Source organism: Typopeltis vanoorti, chromosome 6, assembly GCF_054136105.1.
Source record: "Typopeltis vanoorti isolate ZY-2024b chromosome 6, IOZ_Tvanoo_1.0, whole genome shotgun sequence".
Lineage (NCBI taxonomy): Eukaryota > Metazoa > Arthropoda > Arachnida > Uropygi > Thelyphonidae > Typopeltis > Typopeltis vanoorti.
Genome location: NC_143554.1, coordinates 62,438,132 through 62,456,836, shown reverse-complemented (window position 1 = coordinate 62,456,836; position 18,705 = coordinate 62,438,132). Strand labels below are relative to the sequence as shown.

General features: G+C 34.8%; 1 protein-coding gene across 1 annotated transcript in view; it reads right to left on the bottom strand.

Annotated features, from left to right (window-relative positions):
* Window positions 1–18,705, bottom strand: part of Pgant5 (polypeptide N-acetylgalactosaminyltransferase 5) — a 325,123-nt gene that overhangs the window by 75,355 nt on the left and 231,063 nt on the right. Inside the window, exons 8-9 of the mRNA XM_090394846.1 lie at window positions 14,931–15,101; window positions 12,167–12,284 (exon numbers count right to left, since the gene is read on the bottom strand). Of these exons, the coding sequence (XP_090250972.1) occupies window positions 12,167–12,284; window positions 14,931–15,101 (289 nt within the window). The remainder of the gene's footprint in view (window positions 1–12,166; window positions 12,285–14,930; window positions 15,102–18,705) is intronic.

Below are 18,705 nucleotides of genomic sequence, written 5' to 3'. Positions count from 1 at the left end.
ACCAGGGAGTTCTGATTTTTTTATCCTTGCAGACAACCTCACCACATGCCTCTCTGGCAGAATCAATCAATGTTTTCTTCAGAGTTTGCCATTGAATCTCCAAGGTTTGGTTATTGCTCTCAAACACTTTCATTTTTTCTTCGATAATCTTTGTGTATTTTAGTCTACAGTTCACACCTGAGAGCTGCTCAACTTTCATTCGCTTTAAAACCTTATTACATGTTATTCTTTTCAATATGAAATTCAATTTTATCTTGCTCAAAACTAAATAGTGATCACTTCCAATTTCAAATCCCCTGTACACTCCGGTGTCCTGCACCAGGGAGAAAACATCACTATCAACAATAACATAGTCAACGAGACTTTTCTTATTCCTTGCCTCTTCTCTCCATGTGAATTTGTGCTCATTTTTATGTTGGAACATGGTGTTAGTAATAACCAGTCCATGTTCTGAGCAGAAATCCAACAGGTATTTGACATTATTATTAGCTTTGCTCTTTTCTCCAAATTTTCCCAAAATATTTTTGTATGTCTGACAATCATTTCTTACTCAGCTATTTAGATCCCCAACAAGGACCAACTTTTCCTTTTTCATTGTGTCAGATGCTTTTTCTAACGCCTCAAAAAATTCCTCCACTTTTACCTTAGTAGAAACTTCTGTGGCACAAATAAGTCTCATTGTCCAGTTCCCCATTCTCATATTTGCTCGCATCATTCTACTCGAGACTGCCTGCCATTCAAGAAGATTAGCCTCGTATTTTGTTTTGAATATTATGGCTACTCCTTCTTTTCCTTGATTGTCATTGTCTGAATATAACATTTTGTATTAATTGCTCAGAAAGATCTCACCAGTTTTTGTCTTTTTTGTTTCAGTCACCCCTATTATGTCGATCTGGTACTTATCTAATTCCCCAGCTAGCTCCATTTCTTTGCCATTCAGGCTTCTTATGTTGATAGTACCGATCTTTAACTCTGGTGATGTTGAGTTGGGGTGTGTTTTCAGATTTGTTCCAGTAGCTGACTTTTTGCTGTTCGCCCTGTTCCCTGGCAAAAACAACGGGGGGGGGGGGGCTTGTTTAACCGGGCGTCGCCCCAGCCGGCATGGAATTTTGTCATGTTGTACCATCATTTTGTATTTTGGTTTAAGCCAATAAGAATACAATTTGGTTGGCTAAATCCCAAACAAGCCATCTTTGTTTGTTCAGTATCCAGGTAGATACCGAACAGGGTGCACCACGAGAAGGTGAGGATTGACATTAGGTCAAAAGTACTGGTCGGTTCTCTGCTTTCCTTGAAATTCTATGTGGAGGTCTCCTCTCAGTTATACAGCTTTGACCCTTAAGCACCACTAAAAATAATTATTCTCTTATCTATATCCATACATGCAATTTGATTATTCCAACCTTGTTTTCTTTCTGAGTCACAGTATTTGGCTTTTCAGGGAATAGGGATCAGCTAATTTTTTACAAATAGATTACCTGTTATTGCTGTTACTAAAAAAAAGTCATCCTTATATCATGAAAGGTTAGATATGAATGTTAATGTTTATTTTCTGCAATTAACAAAGGAAGGAAGAAAGCTGAACATTATTTTGTAATAAAATATATGATTAGTGCTACTCTGAAATTTTCTCATCTGTGGCAGACACTGCTATGAAAATTTAAATGACAAAGTTTCACCATCAACATACTGCATTCTTCTTCTTATTATTATTAAGAGAGATCTCCAGGGAGTCAGAGACTCATCGAGGGAGGCCATATACTACGCACACCAACTATCATACTTATTCTTGAATTCATTCACAACATCCAATGCCAATCCATTCCAATCATGCACCACCCTCTGAGAGAAAAATCTACCCCCCCCACCTCAGCAGTCTTCATTCTCAGCTTCCAAGGATGCCCTCTTGTCCTTTCTCCACCATCCATAAATTGAAAAATTACATCAATTGAAATCCTATATGACCCTTTCAGAGGTTTGTAAGTCTCAATCATATCATCCCTCTTTCTCCTGTTTGCTAGTGTCTACAGTCTATAAATTCTCAATCTGTCTTCACAATCAGTATTCCACAATCCAGATATCATTTTTAACACATTCTCCTTTGCACTCTCTCTAATATATCAGAATCACAACTGAAACCAGGAGACCAGACCTGTGCATAATAGTCTAGGTGAGGTCTTTTCAAGGCCTTGTAAAGAGGCAAAAACACCATCCTTATCTTTACATGTGAATGTTTGTTGCAGCATTGCAATTATCTTTTGAGCTGTATTTGCAATCCTTTCTTTTAGCGGTGCATGGTGCATTCATTTTAGAAATTATGGACTTTACAACCGTTTTATAAATAACTATTTGAATTTCACGACGTTTCAACCTTCATATTAAGGTCATCATCTGGAGTACATACAGATGTACAAGGACAAGCTGAGTTACATTTCACAGAGTAAGCTAAAGAAACAATGATTTGATCACAGGTTATTCTACTGACATGACCTCTAGTGAAAAAAAAAAAAAAAAAAAGCAGAAAATTAAAAATTAATTAAATATTTAGAAATTCAAAGCTAAATTCTATTTAAGATAACATGGGAGAAACATTCTTTCATATATAGTTTTCTTACAGTAACAATGATGTCCTATTTTTAACATGACAACTGTTATATTAGATTTACGATTCTGGATTATCTACAGTCTTGTTTATAGTTAGCTCTTAGGCAGAAAGGTTCCATGGGTAGAATGCCTTCCATATGTTTGTGATTTTTAGACCATTATTGAACTAAAAATTATTGAACAATAATTATTGTTCAGACTAGGGTGGTTGATAAGGATCTCACAGGCTTCCTTAAATTTGCGTTCATACCATGTTTTGGTGTGATGCAAGCAACTGGTGCTTTTCCAGTCAATTCTATGTAAAGTGTTCAGGGCATGATCAGAAAGGCCAGCTCTGCTAAAATTTATATAATTAATGTGTCGTGTATGTTCCTTTTGTCTGATAGGAATTGTGCGTCCTGTTTCCCCTATATATAATAGATTACAGGTGCAATAAATATGGTATACTCTAGGGTGGGCCAGCGGAGGGAGTGGGTTTTTGAATGAGTTGAGTAAGCTTTTTAATTTTGCAGGAGGTTTAAAGGTGGCATTGAGGTTGTATTTCTGTAGTAGTCTGTTAATTTTATCTGACGTCCTTTTAATGTAAGGAATGGTTATAGTTTTATTGTAGTCTGGTTTATCTTTTTTTTTTTTTTGTTGAGGTCTTGTAGAGAATTTTGTTAATAGTGTTTTGGCTGTAACCATTTTTTAGAAAAGTATTACTGATAACTTTAAATTCATCTTTCAGTGCTTGTTCATTGGAGCATATTTTCAAAGCCCTGTTTTTTAGAGTATTAATGACACCTAGTTTTTGTGTTGGGTGGTGGTAGGAGTTTATGTGTATATATTGGCCTGTATGTGTCGGTTTCCGGTAAACAATTATTACTATTATTATTATGACACCTCCAGGGAGTCCAAAGACTCATCGAGGGAGGGCATGCACTCCACAACTCTCCACTTCCACCACTCAACCTCACCTAACCGCAACAACACCAACGCCATCTACCGCTGACCACCACCACTACTAGTATTTCCACAGACAATCACAAACATCCATGCCCACGGCGGGATTCGAACCAGCAGCCTTTTGGCTGGAGAGCGGATACACTAACCACTCGGCCAGTCAGGCTGGCAATGAAGGAAAGACTGCCAGAAGGGAGATGTGTGACAATTGTATCTAAAAAATGGAAGTGTGTTCTGTTTTTCAATCTCATTTGTAAACTGTATGCATTTGTGTTGTTTGTTTAGGTGGCTAAGGAAAGTGTCTAGTGTCTGGCAGCCATGGGGCCAGATTGCGAAAACATCGTCAACGTATCTAAACCAGACTTTGGGTTTTAAAGGAGAGGAATCTAGAGCATGTTGCTCAAAATGTTCCATATAAAAGTTAGCAATTGGGGGGGGGGGAGAGATAATGGCAAGCCCATGACTGTGCCTTCCTTTTGTAGGTAGAAAGCATTTTGCCATACAAAATAACCAGAACATAATACATGCACAAAGAGCGTCATGATATCTGGAGGGAATTTGTTCTGTAAAAGAAGAATTGTGTCATTGATTGGGACATTCGTAAAGAGTGCAGAGATGTCAAAACTGACTAATAAATCAACTTTCTGTAATGTAATATCTTTGATTATGTTTATGAAGTGTTGTGTATTTCTGATATAGGAGGGGGAATGACCTACCAACTCCTTGAGTGTTGCCAGGTGATAATTCGGACTGTCTATACCTTCGACTATTGGACGGAATGGTGTGTTTTGTTTGTGTATCTTTGGTGGACTGTAAATTCTTGGGGAGCGAGCGTAGTGTGGCAGCAATTTTTCGACTATATCTTTGGGCCATGTAGTAATTGATTTAAGTAGTTGGTATGTACTATTGTCCGAGACTAGCAGATTCATTTTTTCTAAATATGTGGTTCGGTTTAGAATAACGGCAGCAATTATTCCTTTATCGGCTCTAGTTATTCCGATGTTCAGATTTGATTTTAATGATTTCACTGCTGTTAATTGACATTTCGTTAAGTTGCTTGTTATTGTTTTCTTATAATTTATATTTAAAATGTTGGCAGTTTCTTAACATATTTTATCTGCTGTGGTATATGGGTTGAATCTTAAGCATCTTTCAATATTACAAATAAAATTTAGTTTGTTCATCAATCTGGGTGCTACGTCAAAATTTAGACCTTTGCTGAGTAGCGAGAGTTCATCTTTGTTTAAGGCATGGTTGGATAGGATAAACTACGTTACTGTTACCTGCAGGCAATTGGTGGCTCTTGTTGTTTCTTGCTTCTGGTTGGTTGTTAATGTTCACTGTGGGGAAATTCAAACATGTCTGTTGGTTTTGTCGATCTTTTAATCCATGAAATTTGGATATGAGATTTTCTTTCTTAGTTTGAAGGATATGGTTCGCCGTGTTGTCCGTAATCTTTTCGAGGATAGTCCGAATATCTGTGTTCAAGTAACTTGAAATTTCAGATTTTACATTTTGTTCCTACAAGACCTCAACAAAAAAAAAAGATAAACCAGACTACAATAAAACTATAACCATTCCTTACATTAAAGGGACATCAGATAAAATTAACAGAATACTACAGAAATACAACCTCAAAGCCACCTTTAAACCTCCTGCAAAATTAAAAAGCTTACTCAACTCATTCAAAGACCCACTCCCTCCGCTGGCCCACCCTGGAGTATACCGTATTTATTGCACCTGTAATCTACCATATATAGGGGAAACAGAACGCACAATTCCTATCAGCCAAAAGGAACATACACGACACATTAATTATATAAATTTTAGCGGAGCTGGCCTTTCTGATCATGCCCTGAACACTATACATAGAATTGACTGGAAAAGCACCAGTTGTTTACATCACACCAAAACATGGTACGAATGCAAATTTAAGGAAGCCTGTGAGATTCTTATCGACCACCCTAGTCTGAACAATAACGGTCTAAAAATCCCAAGCATATGAAAGGCACATTTTCTACCCACAGAACCTTTCTCCCTAAGAGCTAACTATAAACAAGACCGTAGATAATCCAGAATCTTAAATCTAATAACAATTGTCATGTTAAAAATAGGACATCATTGTTACTGTAAGAAAACTATCTATATGAATGAATGTTTCTCCCATGTTATCTTAAATAGAATTTAGCTTTGAATTTCTAAATATTTAATTAATTTTTAATTTTCTGTATTTTTTTTTTTTTTTTCACTAGAGGTCATGCCAGTAGAATAACCGGTAATCAAATCATTCTTTCTTTAGCTTGCTGTGTGCAATGTAACTCAGCTTGTCCTTGTATATCCTCCAGATGATGACCTTAATATGAAGGTTGAAACTTTGGGAAATTAAAATAGTTATTTATAACACAGTTGTAAAGTCCATAATTTCTAAACTGAATTGTATTTGCAATCTTTTCACTTGGCTCCTGAACTTCAATTTCCTAAGATCCCTAGCCTCATCAGTTTTTTCTAGCATGATCCCACCAACATAATACGACATTGGATATCTAATCACGCCGAAGTGCATGACTTTTTTACTGATCTTGAACTGACATCTATTTTCCCATGCCTACAATTCACGCCGATTCAAATCATTCTGCAAGTACTGCATATCAGCAGCATTCCTGATTACCCTACCTATCTTTGCATCATCAGCAATAGCTGTATGTTGCTTGTCAAGCCATCCTCTTATCCACGCTAATATTCTATAACCCAAACCGATTTTCTCCAATTTATGCAGTCTACCATGCTGTATTCTGTCAAAAGCCTTAGCAAAATCCAAAAGTATCACAGTGTATCCATTCCCTTCCCTTAGTAAACTCATGTTGTTCATTACAAAGCAGAGATTCACTCAACCCATTAACAACATAACTTATCAACATACTGCTATGAAAATTTAAAAGGCAAAGTTTCACTATCAACATACTGTATTTTAGAACAGGTGAATTCATTTAGCTAACTAGGATGTAATTACATATGAAAATGAAAAAGATATAAACCTAAAAATTGCAAAATATTTAAAAATAACAGGTGTAATTAACTCTGTATTTGAACCAAACCTAGTACCAAAACAAACCAGACTAAAAGTATACAATACATTAGCCCTACCAGTCTTATTGTATGGAAGTGAAATCTGGACAATAAAACAAAAAGACAAACAAAGATTAATAAAAGCTGAAATGAAGTTTAGGAGAAAAACTGCAAAGTATCCTCTATTTGATCACCAAAGAAATTATGAAAGAATTAAACCAGGAATCAGTAATAGAAAAAATTAAAAAATATGAACATAAATTGATGGAACACGTTGAAAGAATGAAAACAGAAAGATTACCAAAACAAGCCTTAAATTAGATGGCAAATATTCAGTGCATACCCTGTAGACTGTATTCTCCCCCATAACATTGCCAACGATGCTTTTTGATAGATCTGTTTAGCTCTTCTAGAATGGAAATGTTCTTAGGAAAGTAAAAATTTCAGAATTATATTATTAAAGAGCACTTTCAAATTTAAAGAAAAACAAAGATATTGTAGTACTCATCATCATCATCATCATCATCATCAAATTCCTGCCATGTACCCTCAAGGGGTGTACAGGATATGACAGTACTACATGAAAAAATTACATCATTACTAACTGCCTATCTACAATTTTCCTCCAAATCAGTCTGTTACTTGTCAAGACTCCAACATTATCAGATCTTATATTTCTATCATCTAAGGCACTTTGTACCGTATCAATCCACCTATATCTTGGTCTTCCTCTGGGTCGTTTTCCTGCCAACCTGGCAGAGAACACTTGTTTTGCTAATCTTTCCTCTCCCATTCTATTTAAGTGACCATACCATCTGAGATTAGCTCTGCTAATGCATTCCTGGATGCTGACAATGTCAAGTTCTTTCCTAATATCCTCATTTTTAATATGATATTGCCATTGATGCCATCTGTTCACGCCTCTAATCTTTCTCAGGACTCTCATATCTGCGGTCTCTAGTCTTTGGTCAAGTGTTTTACTTCTGACCCAGCTCTCAGATCCATAAGTTAAAATTGGTTTGAACACAGTCTTGTATACAGCTAATTTAGTGTTCCGACTAATTTCTCTCTTTTTCCATATGAATTTATTCAATTGACTTCCCACGATACCAGCTTTGCTGATTCTGTTGTCTATTTCTATATTTAGTTTACCATCTTCAGTAAAAATTGTGCCTAAGTAGCTGAAATGTTTTACTTGTTCCACAGGTTCTCCATTCACAACACAGTTGACATTTTCAATGATTCTGCCTATTTTCATTGTCTTTGTCTTTTTATTGCTGACTTTCATACCATATCTATTACAACAGCTATTCAATTTAGTCAGAGAATCTTGCAGACTTGTAGCGGATTTATTTAGAAGTATAACATCATCTGCATAAAGCAAAGAGCTGACATTAACATCTCCAATTTTGATATCAGGTTTAATACCACATTCCTTCATAATGTGATCCATATAGATAATGAATAACAGAGGGGATAATGTACATCCTTGTCTCACACCAGATTTAACATTAAACCATCTTCCTGAACTTCCTTCAATTCTAACTGCTGACTCACAACTCAAATAAAGACTAAGTATTGCTTGATATAATGCCCCATTGACACCATATAACTGCAGCGTATTGAATAGCTTCTCTCTTGGCACCTTGTCATATGCCTTTTCCAAATCGACAAAACTTAAATACAGATCTTTGTTATATTCCCATGCTTTCTCGACTATTTGTCGTAAAGTGAAGATCTGATCCTGACAGCCTCTATTTGGCCTGAATCCAGCTTGTTCTTCACCAAGCTTTTCTTCCACAATTCTTCTCAACCGTTTCTCAAGTATACTTGCATAGATCTTGCCAGGAACACTCAGTAGGGAAATACCTCTGTAATTCTCACATTCAGTCTTATTTCCCTTTTTATATATGGGTACTATGAGAGCTTTACTCCAATCATCGGGAATTCGTCCCTCTGTCCAGGCTTTCTGAACTATGCAGTGCAGCCACTGTAAGACTCTTATACCACCATACTTCAGCATTTCTGGTCGAATATCATCTACTCCTGCTGCCTTTCCACATTTCAAGCCTTTGATGGCTTTTTCTACTTCAAGTATGGATATGTATTCCTGACTGCATGCCTGGTCAGTGTTTTTTACCACTGTGCTGTCATCACTGCTTGTTTCATTTAGCAGTTTTTCAAAGTAATTACTCCATACTTCAAGGATATCTTTTTCTCCTGTTTTCATTTCACCTTTATCATCTCTAATTCCTTTTACAGCACACTTTCCTCCATTCCTAAGCTTCTTCAACAACCTCCAGAATATTTTGCCACCTTCTTGATATTTATTTTCTATATTCTTGCCAAAGTCCTCCCATGACTTTTGTTTAGCTTTCTTACATTTGTCTCTGTATTCTGTAAGAGTAAAAGCTGACTTATTTGCCAGGAACTTTTGATATGCTTTCTTCTTTTCCTTCACTGCCTCTTTAACTTCCTGTGTCCACCAGGGAGTTCTGATTTTTTTATCCTTGCAGACAACCTCACCACATGCCTCTCTGGCAGAATCAATCAATGTTTTCTTCAGAGTTTGCCACTGAATCTCCAAGGTTTGATTCCTGTTCTCAAACTCTTTCATTTTCTTTTCAATAATATTTCTGTATTTTAGTCTACAGTTCACATCTGAGAGCTGCTCAACTTTTATTCGCTTTAAAACTTTCTTACATGTTATTCTTTTCAATATGAAATTCAATTTTATCCTGCTCAAGACTAAATAGTGATCACTTCCAATTTCAAATCCTCTGTACACTCTGGTGTCCTGCACCAGGGAGAAAACATCACTATCAACAATAACATAGTCAATGAGACTTTTCTTATTCCTAGCCTCTTCTCTCCATGTGAATTTGTGCACATTTTTATGTTGGAACATGGTGTTAGTAATAACCAGTCCATGTCCTGAGCAGAAATCCAACAGATATTTGCCATTATTATTAGCTTTGCTCTTTTCTCCAAATTTTCCCAAAATATTTTTGTATGTCTCACAATCATTTCCTACTCTACTATTTAGATCCCCAACAAGGACCAACTTTTCCTTTTTCATTGTGTCAGTTGCTTTTTCTAAAGCCTCAAAAAATTCCTCTACTTCTACCTTAGTAGAACATTCTGTGGGACCATAGGCACAAATAAGTCTCATTGTCCAGTTCCCCATTCTCATATTTGCCCACATTACTCTACTTGAGACTGACTGCCATTCAAGAAGATTAGCCTCGTATTTTGTGTTGAATACTATGGCTACTCCTTCTTTTCCTTGATTGTCATTGCCTGAATATAACATTTTGTATTTATTGCTCAGAAAGACCTCACCAGTTTTGGTCTTTTTTGTTTCAGTCACCCCTATTATGTCGATCTGGTACTTATCTAATTCCTCAGCTAGCTCCATTTCTTTGCCATTCAGGCTTCTTACGTTGATAGTACCGATCTTTAACTCTGGTGATGTTGAGTTGGGGTTTGTTTTCATATTTGTTCCAGTAGCTGACTTTTCGCTGTTCGCCCTGGTTCCCTGGCGAAAACAACGGGGGCCTTGTTTAACCGGGCGACGCCCCAGCCGGCATGAAATTTTGTCATGTTGTACCATCATTTTTTATTTTGATTTAACCAATAAGAATACAATTTGGTCGGCTAAATCCCAAATTGCCAGCCCATCCTCGTTCGTTCAGTATCAAAGTAGATACCCAACAGGGTGCACCACGAGAAGGTGAGGATTGGACATTAGGTCAGAAGCCCTGGTCGGTTCTCCGCATTCCTTTAAAGGCTATGTGGAGGTCTCCTCTCAGTTATACAGCTTTGACCCTTAAGCACCCCCTGACCCTTAAGCACCTCTTGTAGTACTCAAGGCTAATAAAGTCAATTCAACTGTCATCTTGAATACAACTTGAATCAATGCTAATTACAACAAAACTTGTCTAACCTCCAAAAAACAGACAAATCAAAAAACTAAACAATTTGCATACGAGAAGATTTTAGAATTGACAGCAGCTCTACCCGATGAGAATGTACTATTTAACATTTCTAATCATAATTTGACATCAGCAGAAACTAGCATCTTAAAGAACGGGTTCAATTTTGCGGTCACACCAGAGCACATTCCTAAAATATATATTATTTACAATGTAGAAAAGGCCCTTTACTTTCAACCTCAACCTGTTGCAAATGACATTAGATTGAGGACTGTGATCCTTCTCTTGTCTTCCTAAAAATAAGATCAGTTCCTTTAAAAAAAGAGTACTTTTATTGTACATATGCTGAAAAAGAGGGTGATCTTTATTATAAGAGATGAAGGAACACTAAAAGAAGAATTATATTCTCTTCTCCAACTATTGGTCAGTAATGGATATTCTAAAAAAATGGTAGAAAGAATATCCACAACAGATCCATGACATTCACCACAGAGCCTTGGTTTCCATCCCTTATACTGGCAAACTTTCTCTAAAAAACGCCAATCTCCAGAACTCTCACGACATAAGAGTGGCCATTAAAACCATTGCGACTGTACGATCTCTGTTAAGCTTGCCTAAGGACCACAACCCTTTCAACAAACATCAGGGTTTACAATATTCCATGTTCTTTGGCCTTACAAGCATATATAGGGCGAACAGCTAGAAGTTTAGAAATAAGGCAAATGGTGCATATTGGAGACGTCAATAACAACAGAGAAGACACCCCAGACCTAGCATTCCATTTCTCACACACTCACCAGAATACTGAATGGGACAAGAGCTCCATGCCTTACATAGAAGACAACTTCAATGCCTGCAACATCAAAAAAGGCAACATTGGTAATTCACTCACAAGGTCTTTCAACACATCGGATTTTAAAAATTTTTCTGCAAACTATTGTGCATACCTGCTTAACAATAACTCACCCATGCCAGCTTCCATGCTGTTTCTGCTTTTACTTTTATTTTTGTGTAACAGTTTCTACATATTTGGTTTTTTTAGTTAAGTAATGATTCATATATATACTGCTTATTGTATATTTCTTTGTTCTTCCTAACCCAAATGAAGCTACTAGCATTTGAGACGAAACTAGTAGGTTTAATTAAATAATTATGACCTATAAACCCAGCATTAGTTATTTTTGTTACCTTATTTTCTTCAATTATTAAAATTTGTGCTAGACAGTATTTATTTATTTTTGTGTATTTACTTATTTTTTTTTGCCATCCTAGCAATTCCTTAGCAATTTGTTTCATTCTCTACTGTTTTCCAACGTATATTTGTCTGCGTGTATTTTATTAGCTCTATTAATTTCAAATGTTAGTTTAATCTAATCTCTATAAAGTACTTCATGCAATAATTATATTTTAATTTTTCTTCATTACTATTTTTAATTTAGGATTTTGCATCATTTATGATATAATTTTAATTTTATAATAAGCAATTTGTATTCATTGCCTATTTCTCCTAATGCCATCTTATATAAGCTCTTAAATGATCTATGACATGAGGATTACAATTACAGCATAATAAAAACATTAAATAAAATTTGTAAAGAATAAAGTTAAAAGTATCCTACCCGAAATGATAACTCCAAATTTTCACCGCCCCAGATGTCCATGCCTTCATCATATTTTCCAAGTTCTTCAAAATAATCACGATCAATGGAAAATAGTCCTCCTGCCATTGTAGGAGTTCTGCATAATATATATATATTTATGAAGTTTATCCATTAAATCAAATCAAAAACATAGGCATCGCATACAATATTATTATTTGAAAACAAATTTAGTGTAAGTCCTGAACTACTGTTCTCAAAACCTATGAAAAATCTAAGATTAAGGTGGTTCATAAAAACTAACTAAATAATGGTTAAAAAAGTAGAGGATCACAGGTCTATAAAAAATATTTCCTTTACAATATACTACCAAAGTTCAGACATGATCTTTGGTAGCATATTAAGAGTTATTTTAATCCTTTTTGTAACCATTACGATGCTATTTGTATTATGGGATACCAAGGCAACTGATATAAAGTCTATAGCCTTGACATACAATTAGCCTAGATGATGACACTTCATGTACAAACTGTTTGCTTACACTTAGGTAAAGAATTAAGCAGGAATATAATTTCTTGTCAAGTGTAACTGACTTGTAACCAAGTGGAAAATCTTTCTACAGCTATCTCTATACAGAGTATTTTAATAATAAGGTGATACATGTTTTACTACTTGTATATATGGAAAATATATACAAGTAGTAATCTCTGGCTCCCACTAATGACATTGTAATGTTTGTCTTTGGGCTTGTTTCCAGGGAATAGAGCAATTCTTTGGTAGTAGGTTTTTGCTGGTAACTGAGTGGAGGTACTGCTCAGTGGTCTGTACTGGAGTGAATTAGGTCAGGAATGATGCATTTGATCTTTTGGGGTTACTCAGTGAGATTTAGAGTAGAGTAGAGATCTTGTAGAGCACTCAGTACCTTAATAAAGGTTGAAATTGGTCTGGATAATGACTCTTCTCATGATGCATAGCAGTATACATGTCTGAAAGGAAGTGCGCTTTGCATTGTTGAGTACTAAGACAACAATGTGAAGTCAACAGCCTCTACATAAAAGTAGCTTAGCTGCAAACTTTGTATGCTTACACACACTTGGGTAAAGGATTAAACAAGAATATAATTTCTTGTCAGAGTGATTTACTCAACCTTCAACGTAAAGGATAATGTTGAATAGCCAATTTTTATCTTGCAAACACTGTTTCTAACTCTCTCAGATTTTTTTTTTTTTTTTAATTACCAGCAATGAAACAAGGTCAAAACCTCAAAGGACTACAAGATAATATCCAAGATAATACATATGCAACATTAAGCCCAAGGACAGGCATAAAGTAGTTGCCTTCCCTCCATACTTTTCTACTTGAATACTGATGAACCGGATGATGTCTTCTTACCTCTCAAAGCTCTCAGATTTTTTACACAGCAGATAGGAATTGTTTGCATTTATAACCACCCAGCATCAATACCGAAAATAATGAAAGAAATAATTTCAAATAAAATATGAAAACAAACAATTAGGTATTGTTTGTTTTATAGGAAGTCCAATAAATTTATATGGAATAAAAGGGAAATAAGACAAAACACTAAACTATCATAGCTGTATCATAACTAGTTTAGTGTGGTCAAACCAAATTTAACTTTGAGCGCTGAGAGTTGGATTAGAAATAAAACACTTGATCAAAGACTAAAGACTACATATTATAAAAGTTCCGAGAAAAATTAGGGAGTAATCAGATGGCAGAATCATATTAAAGATAAGGATATCTGGAAGGAACCGGACATTGTTGGCATTCAGATTTGAGTGAGTAGAGTTAATTTAAGGTGGTATAGTCACTTAACCAGAACTGGGAAGGAAAGGTTAGCAAAACAAAGTTGATGGTTTCAATTCTGATAACACCAACTTAGCAAGTTTGATGCAATCCAAAATAGAAAATTTCTTCCACACATCAATAACTGTCAGTAAATTATCTTTACCCTACATAAGAAGAACATTCCATACATTTTGGAATGTTCTTATGTAGCAAGTTTTGAAGGTAGCGATCACACCCTGGGCTAGTGGTTGTATTAAGGATGTTGTATTAGGCAGCAGAAAACAAACTTCCAGATTTGGGTATTTTAAAACATGATGGCCAGGCACATTGTCTATAATCAATAAAACTTTCAAGTTCAGATTTTTTCCCATCAAATAGTATTTAACTTCTGGAACAAAACATTGATGGAACCATTCTTTTGTAACCCAACCTTTTTTGTTTGCCTTCCAGTGCACTGGTAATGTGTTAAAATTCACACTATTCATTGCTCGCGGTCTTAGGGATCGATTAATGAGTAATGGTTTTAATATACGACCTCCTGAAGCAAGTTGCAAAATAATAGAGTCACACGATCCTTACGTGATTTAAAAGCCACCAATACTTTGTGATTTCGCTATATAAGTTCTACTTGGCATTTGTCTACATTCTAGCGTAGAGTAATCTCTGATATTTAAAACATCGAGGGGGGGTAACTCAAGTTTAAGTACATATGTACCATACTAGGAAATGATAATTATAATGGAAATACCCTTTTAAAACAGAAATGAATTCAAACAGAAATTTTAAAAATATGTGGCATTTGAACCGTGTTAAATCAAAATATACAATGTAAAAATAGAATTGCTTTTGTTTTCTAAACCATATTATTTCAAAATTGTGTAAACAGAGAATTAGCTGCATTTAAAAGCTTACTAGAGAGAGAGAGAGAGAAGGAACAATATTAAAATATTATATTATATAATGAGAAAGTAAATACCTAAGTGGAAGTGTTCTGTCACCACCACGACGGTCTACCTCTCTTTGTGGAACCCGGTACCATCGAAAATTTAACTTCCAGTTGAATCCTCCCCATGTCATATCAGAAGCAGGAATATACTCAAAAGTTTCATCACTTATAACATCAATGATTGGACATACTACACGAGTCCTGAAACAATAAATCAGTATTCCTATTAAATAAATAGGATAAAATTAAAAGCATTTCAATTTTTATCTATTTAAGAAATTCTAAGTTAAAATTACGACATATTTAGCTGAATGCTTACTAGTAACCACCATTTTTGTTAATAAATGCATATTAATGAGTGAGATAATATGTCTAAAGCACAAATAAAGCAAAGGAAGTTACTTCAAAAACTAACAATGTAGTTTAAAGAATTATGGCAAAGGCATAACCATGGTCAATTCTCACAAAACAAGACACTGTTACTACAAAGTTAGAAAATGTAGACCCTTAGTAACATGACTTTTTCTGAAGGAAATTTGTTCATTATAGCACTGTGGTGAGAGTTATATTCTTTGTTTGATATAAAAATAACAATTAAAAAAAAAAAAATTAAAAGATAAGTAGATTTCACTTATCTTTTAATTTCTTTTTTTTTAATTTGAAAATCTGTATGGCTTAAAAGAATTCACAACACTTGTAGAAGTGTCAAAAAATAACTCATCAATTATCTGTAAGGGTTGAAGAAAAGTGAGGCTAAGAAAGAGTTTATGCATATATATATATATATATATATATATATATGTGCGTGTGTGTGTGCGCAATGTGCGCGCACACACACACACACACACTTAAAGTTCATTGTGTAGTACACTGCTCAAAACAATTAGAGGATATTTTAGTTTCTACAGGATAATTATAAATTTCTGCAAATAATTATAACTATTAGATACTTTATACATGAATAAATATTTCTTACTTATGGATAGGGTGTAATTGATGAGATATTGTAATAATATGTGTTGTTTTCCTATACTTGTATTGTAATATCTTTATTCACTTATATCCCAATTCTTTATCTTTATTCTTTATTACTAATTAGCTGTGCGAGCTTTCTCTCTCGTAACCTTTCTCACTTACTCCTCTACTGCATTTATGTTTATCCACCTTCTGTATTTATTAGTCGTATGCCTATGAACACTGAAAAATTTATTTGTCAGACTGCGGCATCAGTATATCAAATATTCGGCATAAAACTCAATAAAACTTCCGGTAGATCTCTCTCTCTCTTACTAGCATAAATTCCGTCAACAAAGTTTATATAAACAGTCATGGTTTTTAAGTAATTAAACTGCGCTTTTAATGCCTTAGTTATTTCCTGCTCACAAGTCCGATTTATTTAGGAACAGTGCAGTTGTAAAATAAGGAATCAGGCAGCACTCTTTTAACAAATAATTAAATGAAATATACATGAATCAAACGACAGGGAGATTGCTTTTTCTACCCATCTATAAAATCTTTAGCATAAAATTAGAACCCTTTCACTTCAACACTAAATAATCTCTTTAACTCTAAAACTTATTTACTCTCTGCTTACAAATTCAACTTATTAAACTTCTAGTTTACTTACAAAGAGGTTAGCTAACTCTCCGTTAAGTTATTTTTACAAATTTGATATCAACTTCTAACATGCCAATTGACTCTCTTATGGAGTTCTTATTACTATTAAACTAATTCTTAACAGTCCATATACATCATATCTCCTAGATTATAAAAGAAAGTATACAAAAGGATGTAACTTATTGAGGCTCTGTATCACACATTCAGTCAAGAGTCTTTTACTAAAGTCTTTATAGCTTTTCTTTCATCTCGAGTTTTAGGCTTCCTTCAGGAGTATCTTGCTACAGTGGTATCACCAGGGACGGCGGAAGCAGGCATGCGGTGCATGCAGGTGCCGCTATGAAGGGGGCACGGTTCATAAGTTCGTTTTTAAGAAACACGATTTTTATCATAAAAACAAAAAATTCTTAGAATGATCAATATTAAAATAAATAAGGCCGGATACACCGAATAAAAATTAAAAAAAATTGTATATTGCCGTCTGTTTGATCAGCCGGCTGTTTACAATTTTGCAGCAAGAGCAGGCTAAATGCTTGTCTGCAGAATGTTGTGTCTACCGCAGACTATCTAAAGTGAAACGGTGAACGGTTTTTATGTGCAGAAACGAATTTTCATACAAACATTTGTTGCTAGTTAACCAGTCATATGGTAAGCATCTCAGTAGGCTACTGACAGTAGCGCAGTGCAGACTATTATTTCGTCTCTGTGTCGTGTTGTGTAATAATTTCTTGTGGGTATAAAATAGAAATTGAATCAAAAATTAAAAAAAAGTTATCCGGTGCACAAACTCATATCGTCATGCTGCGAAAGAAGCAGATATTAAGAAACAAACTGGGGCTCTTAATAAAGTTAAAATATTCTGATGCAGATTGTAACCAACTCGATACATCAGAAATCAGAGTTGAAGAACCATGCACATCATCCAGTTTGCATGGAAGTACTATTGCAACTATTGAACAAGATAACAAGACGCATAATTTAAGTGAAAAACAGTTAGGAGAAGATTTAGTTGTAGTTTACCACGAAACTAACACATTGTTAGTCTCTGTAAATTTAGAAGATCCAGGTGAATGGGGAAATATTGATGAAAAATTACGAGTTGTTTTTATTGAAATGGGGCCTGTTCAAAAGAAAAATATAATATATCCCAGAGATACATATGGTCGTAAATTTGGCGACACGTATTGTAATAGAAAAATGGAAAACTGGGAGCTCGTGCCAAGAACATAGCTCATTTATTCCGAAACTTTAAATTCTGTTTTTTGGTTTTGTTGCAAACTTTTCACACCTACTGAATCAAATAGTCTCGTAGAAGGTTATAACGATGGAGAAATGTAAGTACAACTTTGCATAGACATGAGACTAGTTTAACTCACATGAAAAATTTCTTAAAATGGAAGGAACTTGATAAAAATTAAAAAAAAAAAACTACTATTGATTGCCAGACTCAAAGCATATGTGAAATGGAAAAGAAACATTGGACGAGTGTTTCAGAACGCTTGATTGAAATTATAAAATTCCTTGGTAGCCAAAATTTAGCTTTTCACGGATCATCTAATAAATTATATGAAAGGAATAACGGCAATTTTTTAAAATTAGTCTAACTGTTTGCGAAGTTTGATCCCGTTATGGAAAATCATGTTGAAAGGGCCCTATAACGAAACAATAGAGCACACTATTTGAGTAAAGACAGTCAAAATGAAATATTGGAAACTTTAAGTAATGCAATCAGGGATACAATTTTATTATCAATTCGAAAATCTAAATATTATTCCATAATTTTAGACTGCACACCTGATGCAAGTAAAACAGAAAAAACGACCATTATTATTCGCTTTTGTTTCCTGTGACAATGGATTTGTCAAGATCAGGGAAAACATTTTAGGTTTTGCAGATATATCAGATTCCACAGGATGTGGTTTATGTGCAACAATAATGGAACATTCCCATTGAAGACATGCGAGGTCAAGGGTATGACAATGGGACAAATATGAAAGGGAAAAAATATGGGCTCCAAATTTGCTTTTGAACAAATATCCTCGAGCTTTTTACATGCCATGTGCTGCTCATACGCTAAATTTAATCATTAACGATGCAGCCAAAGTGAATGCAGATACAATTAGTTTCTTTGCAATTATTCAAGAAATATACAATTTCTTTTCATTCTCTTACAAACATTGGACCATCC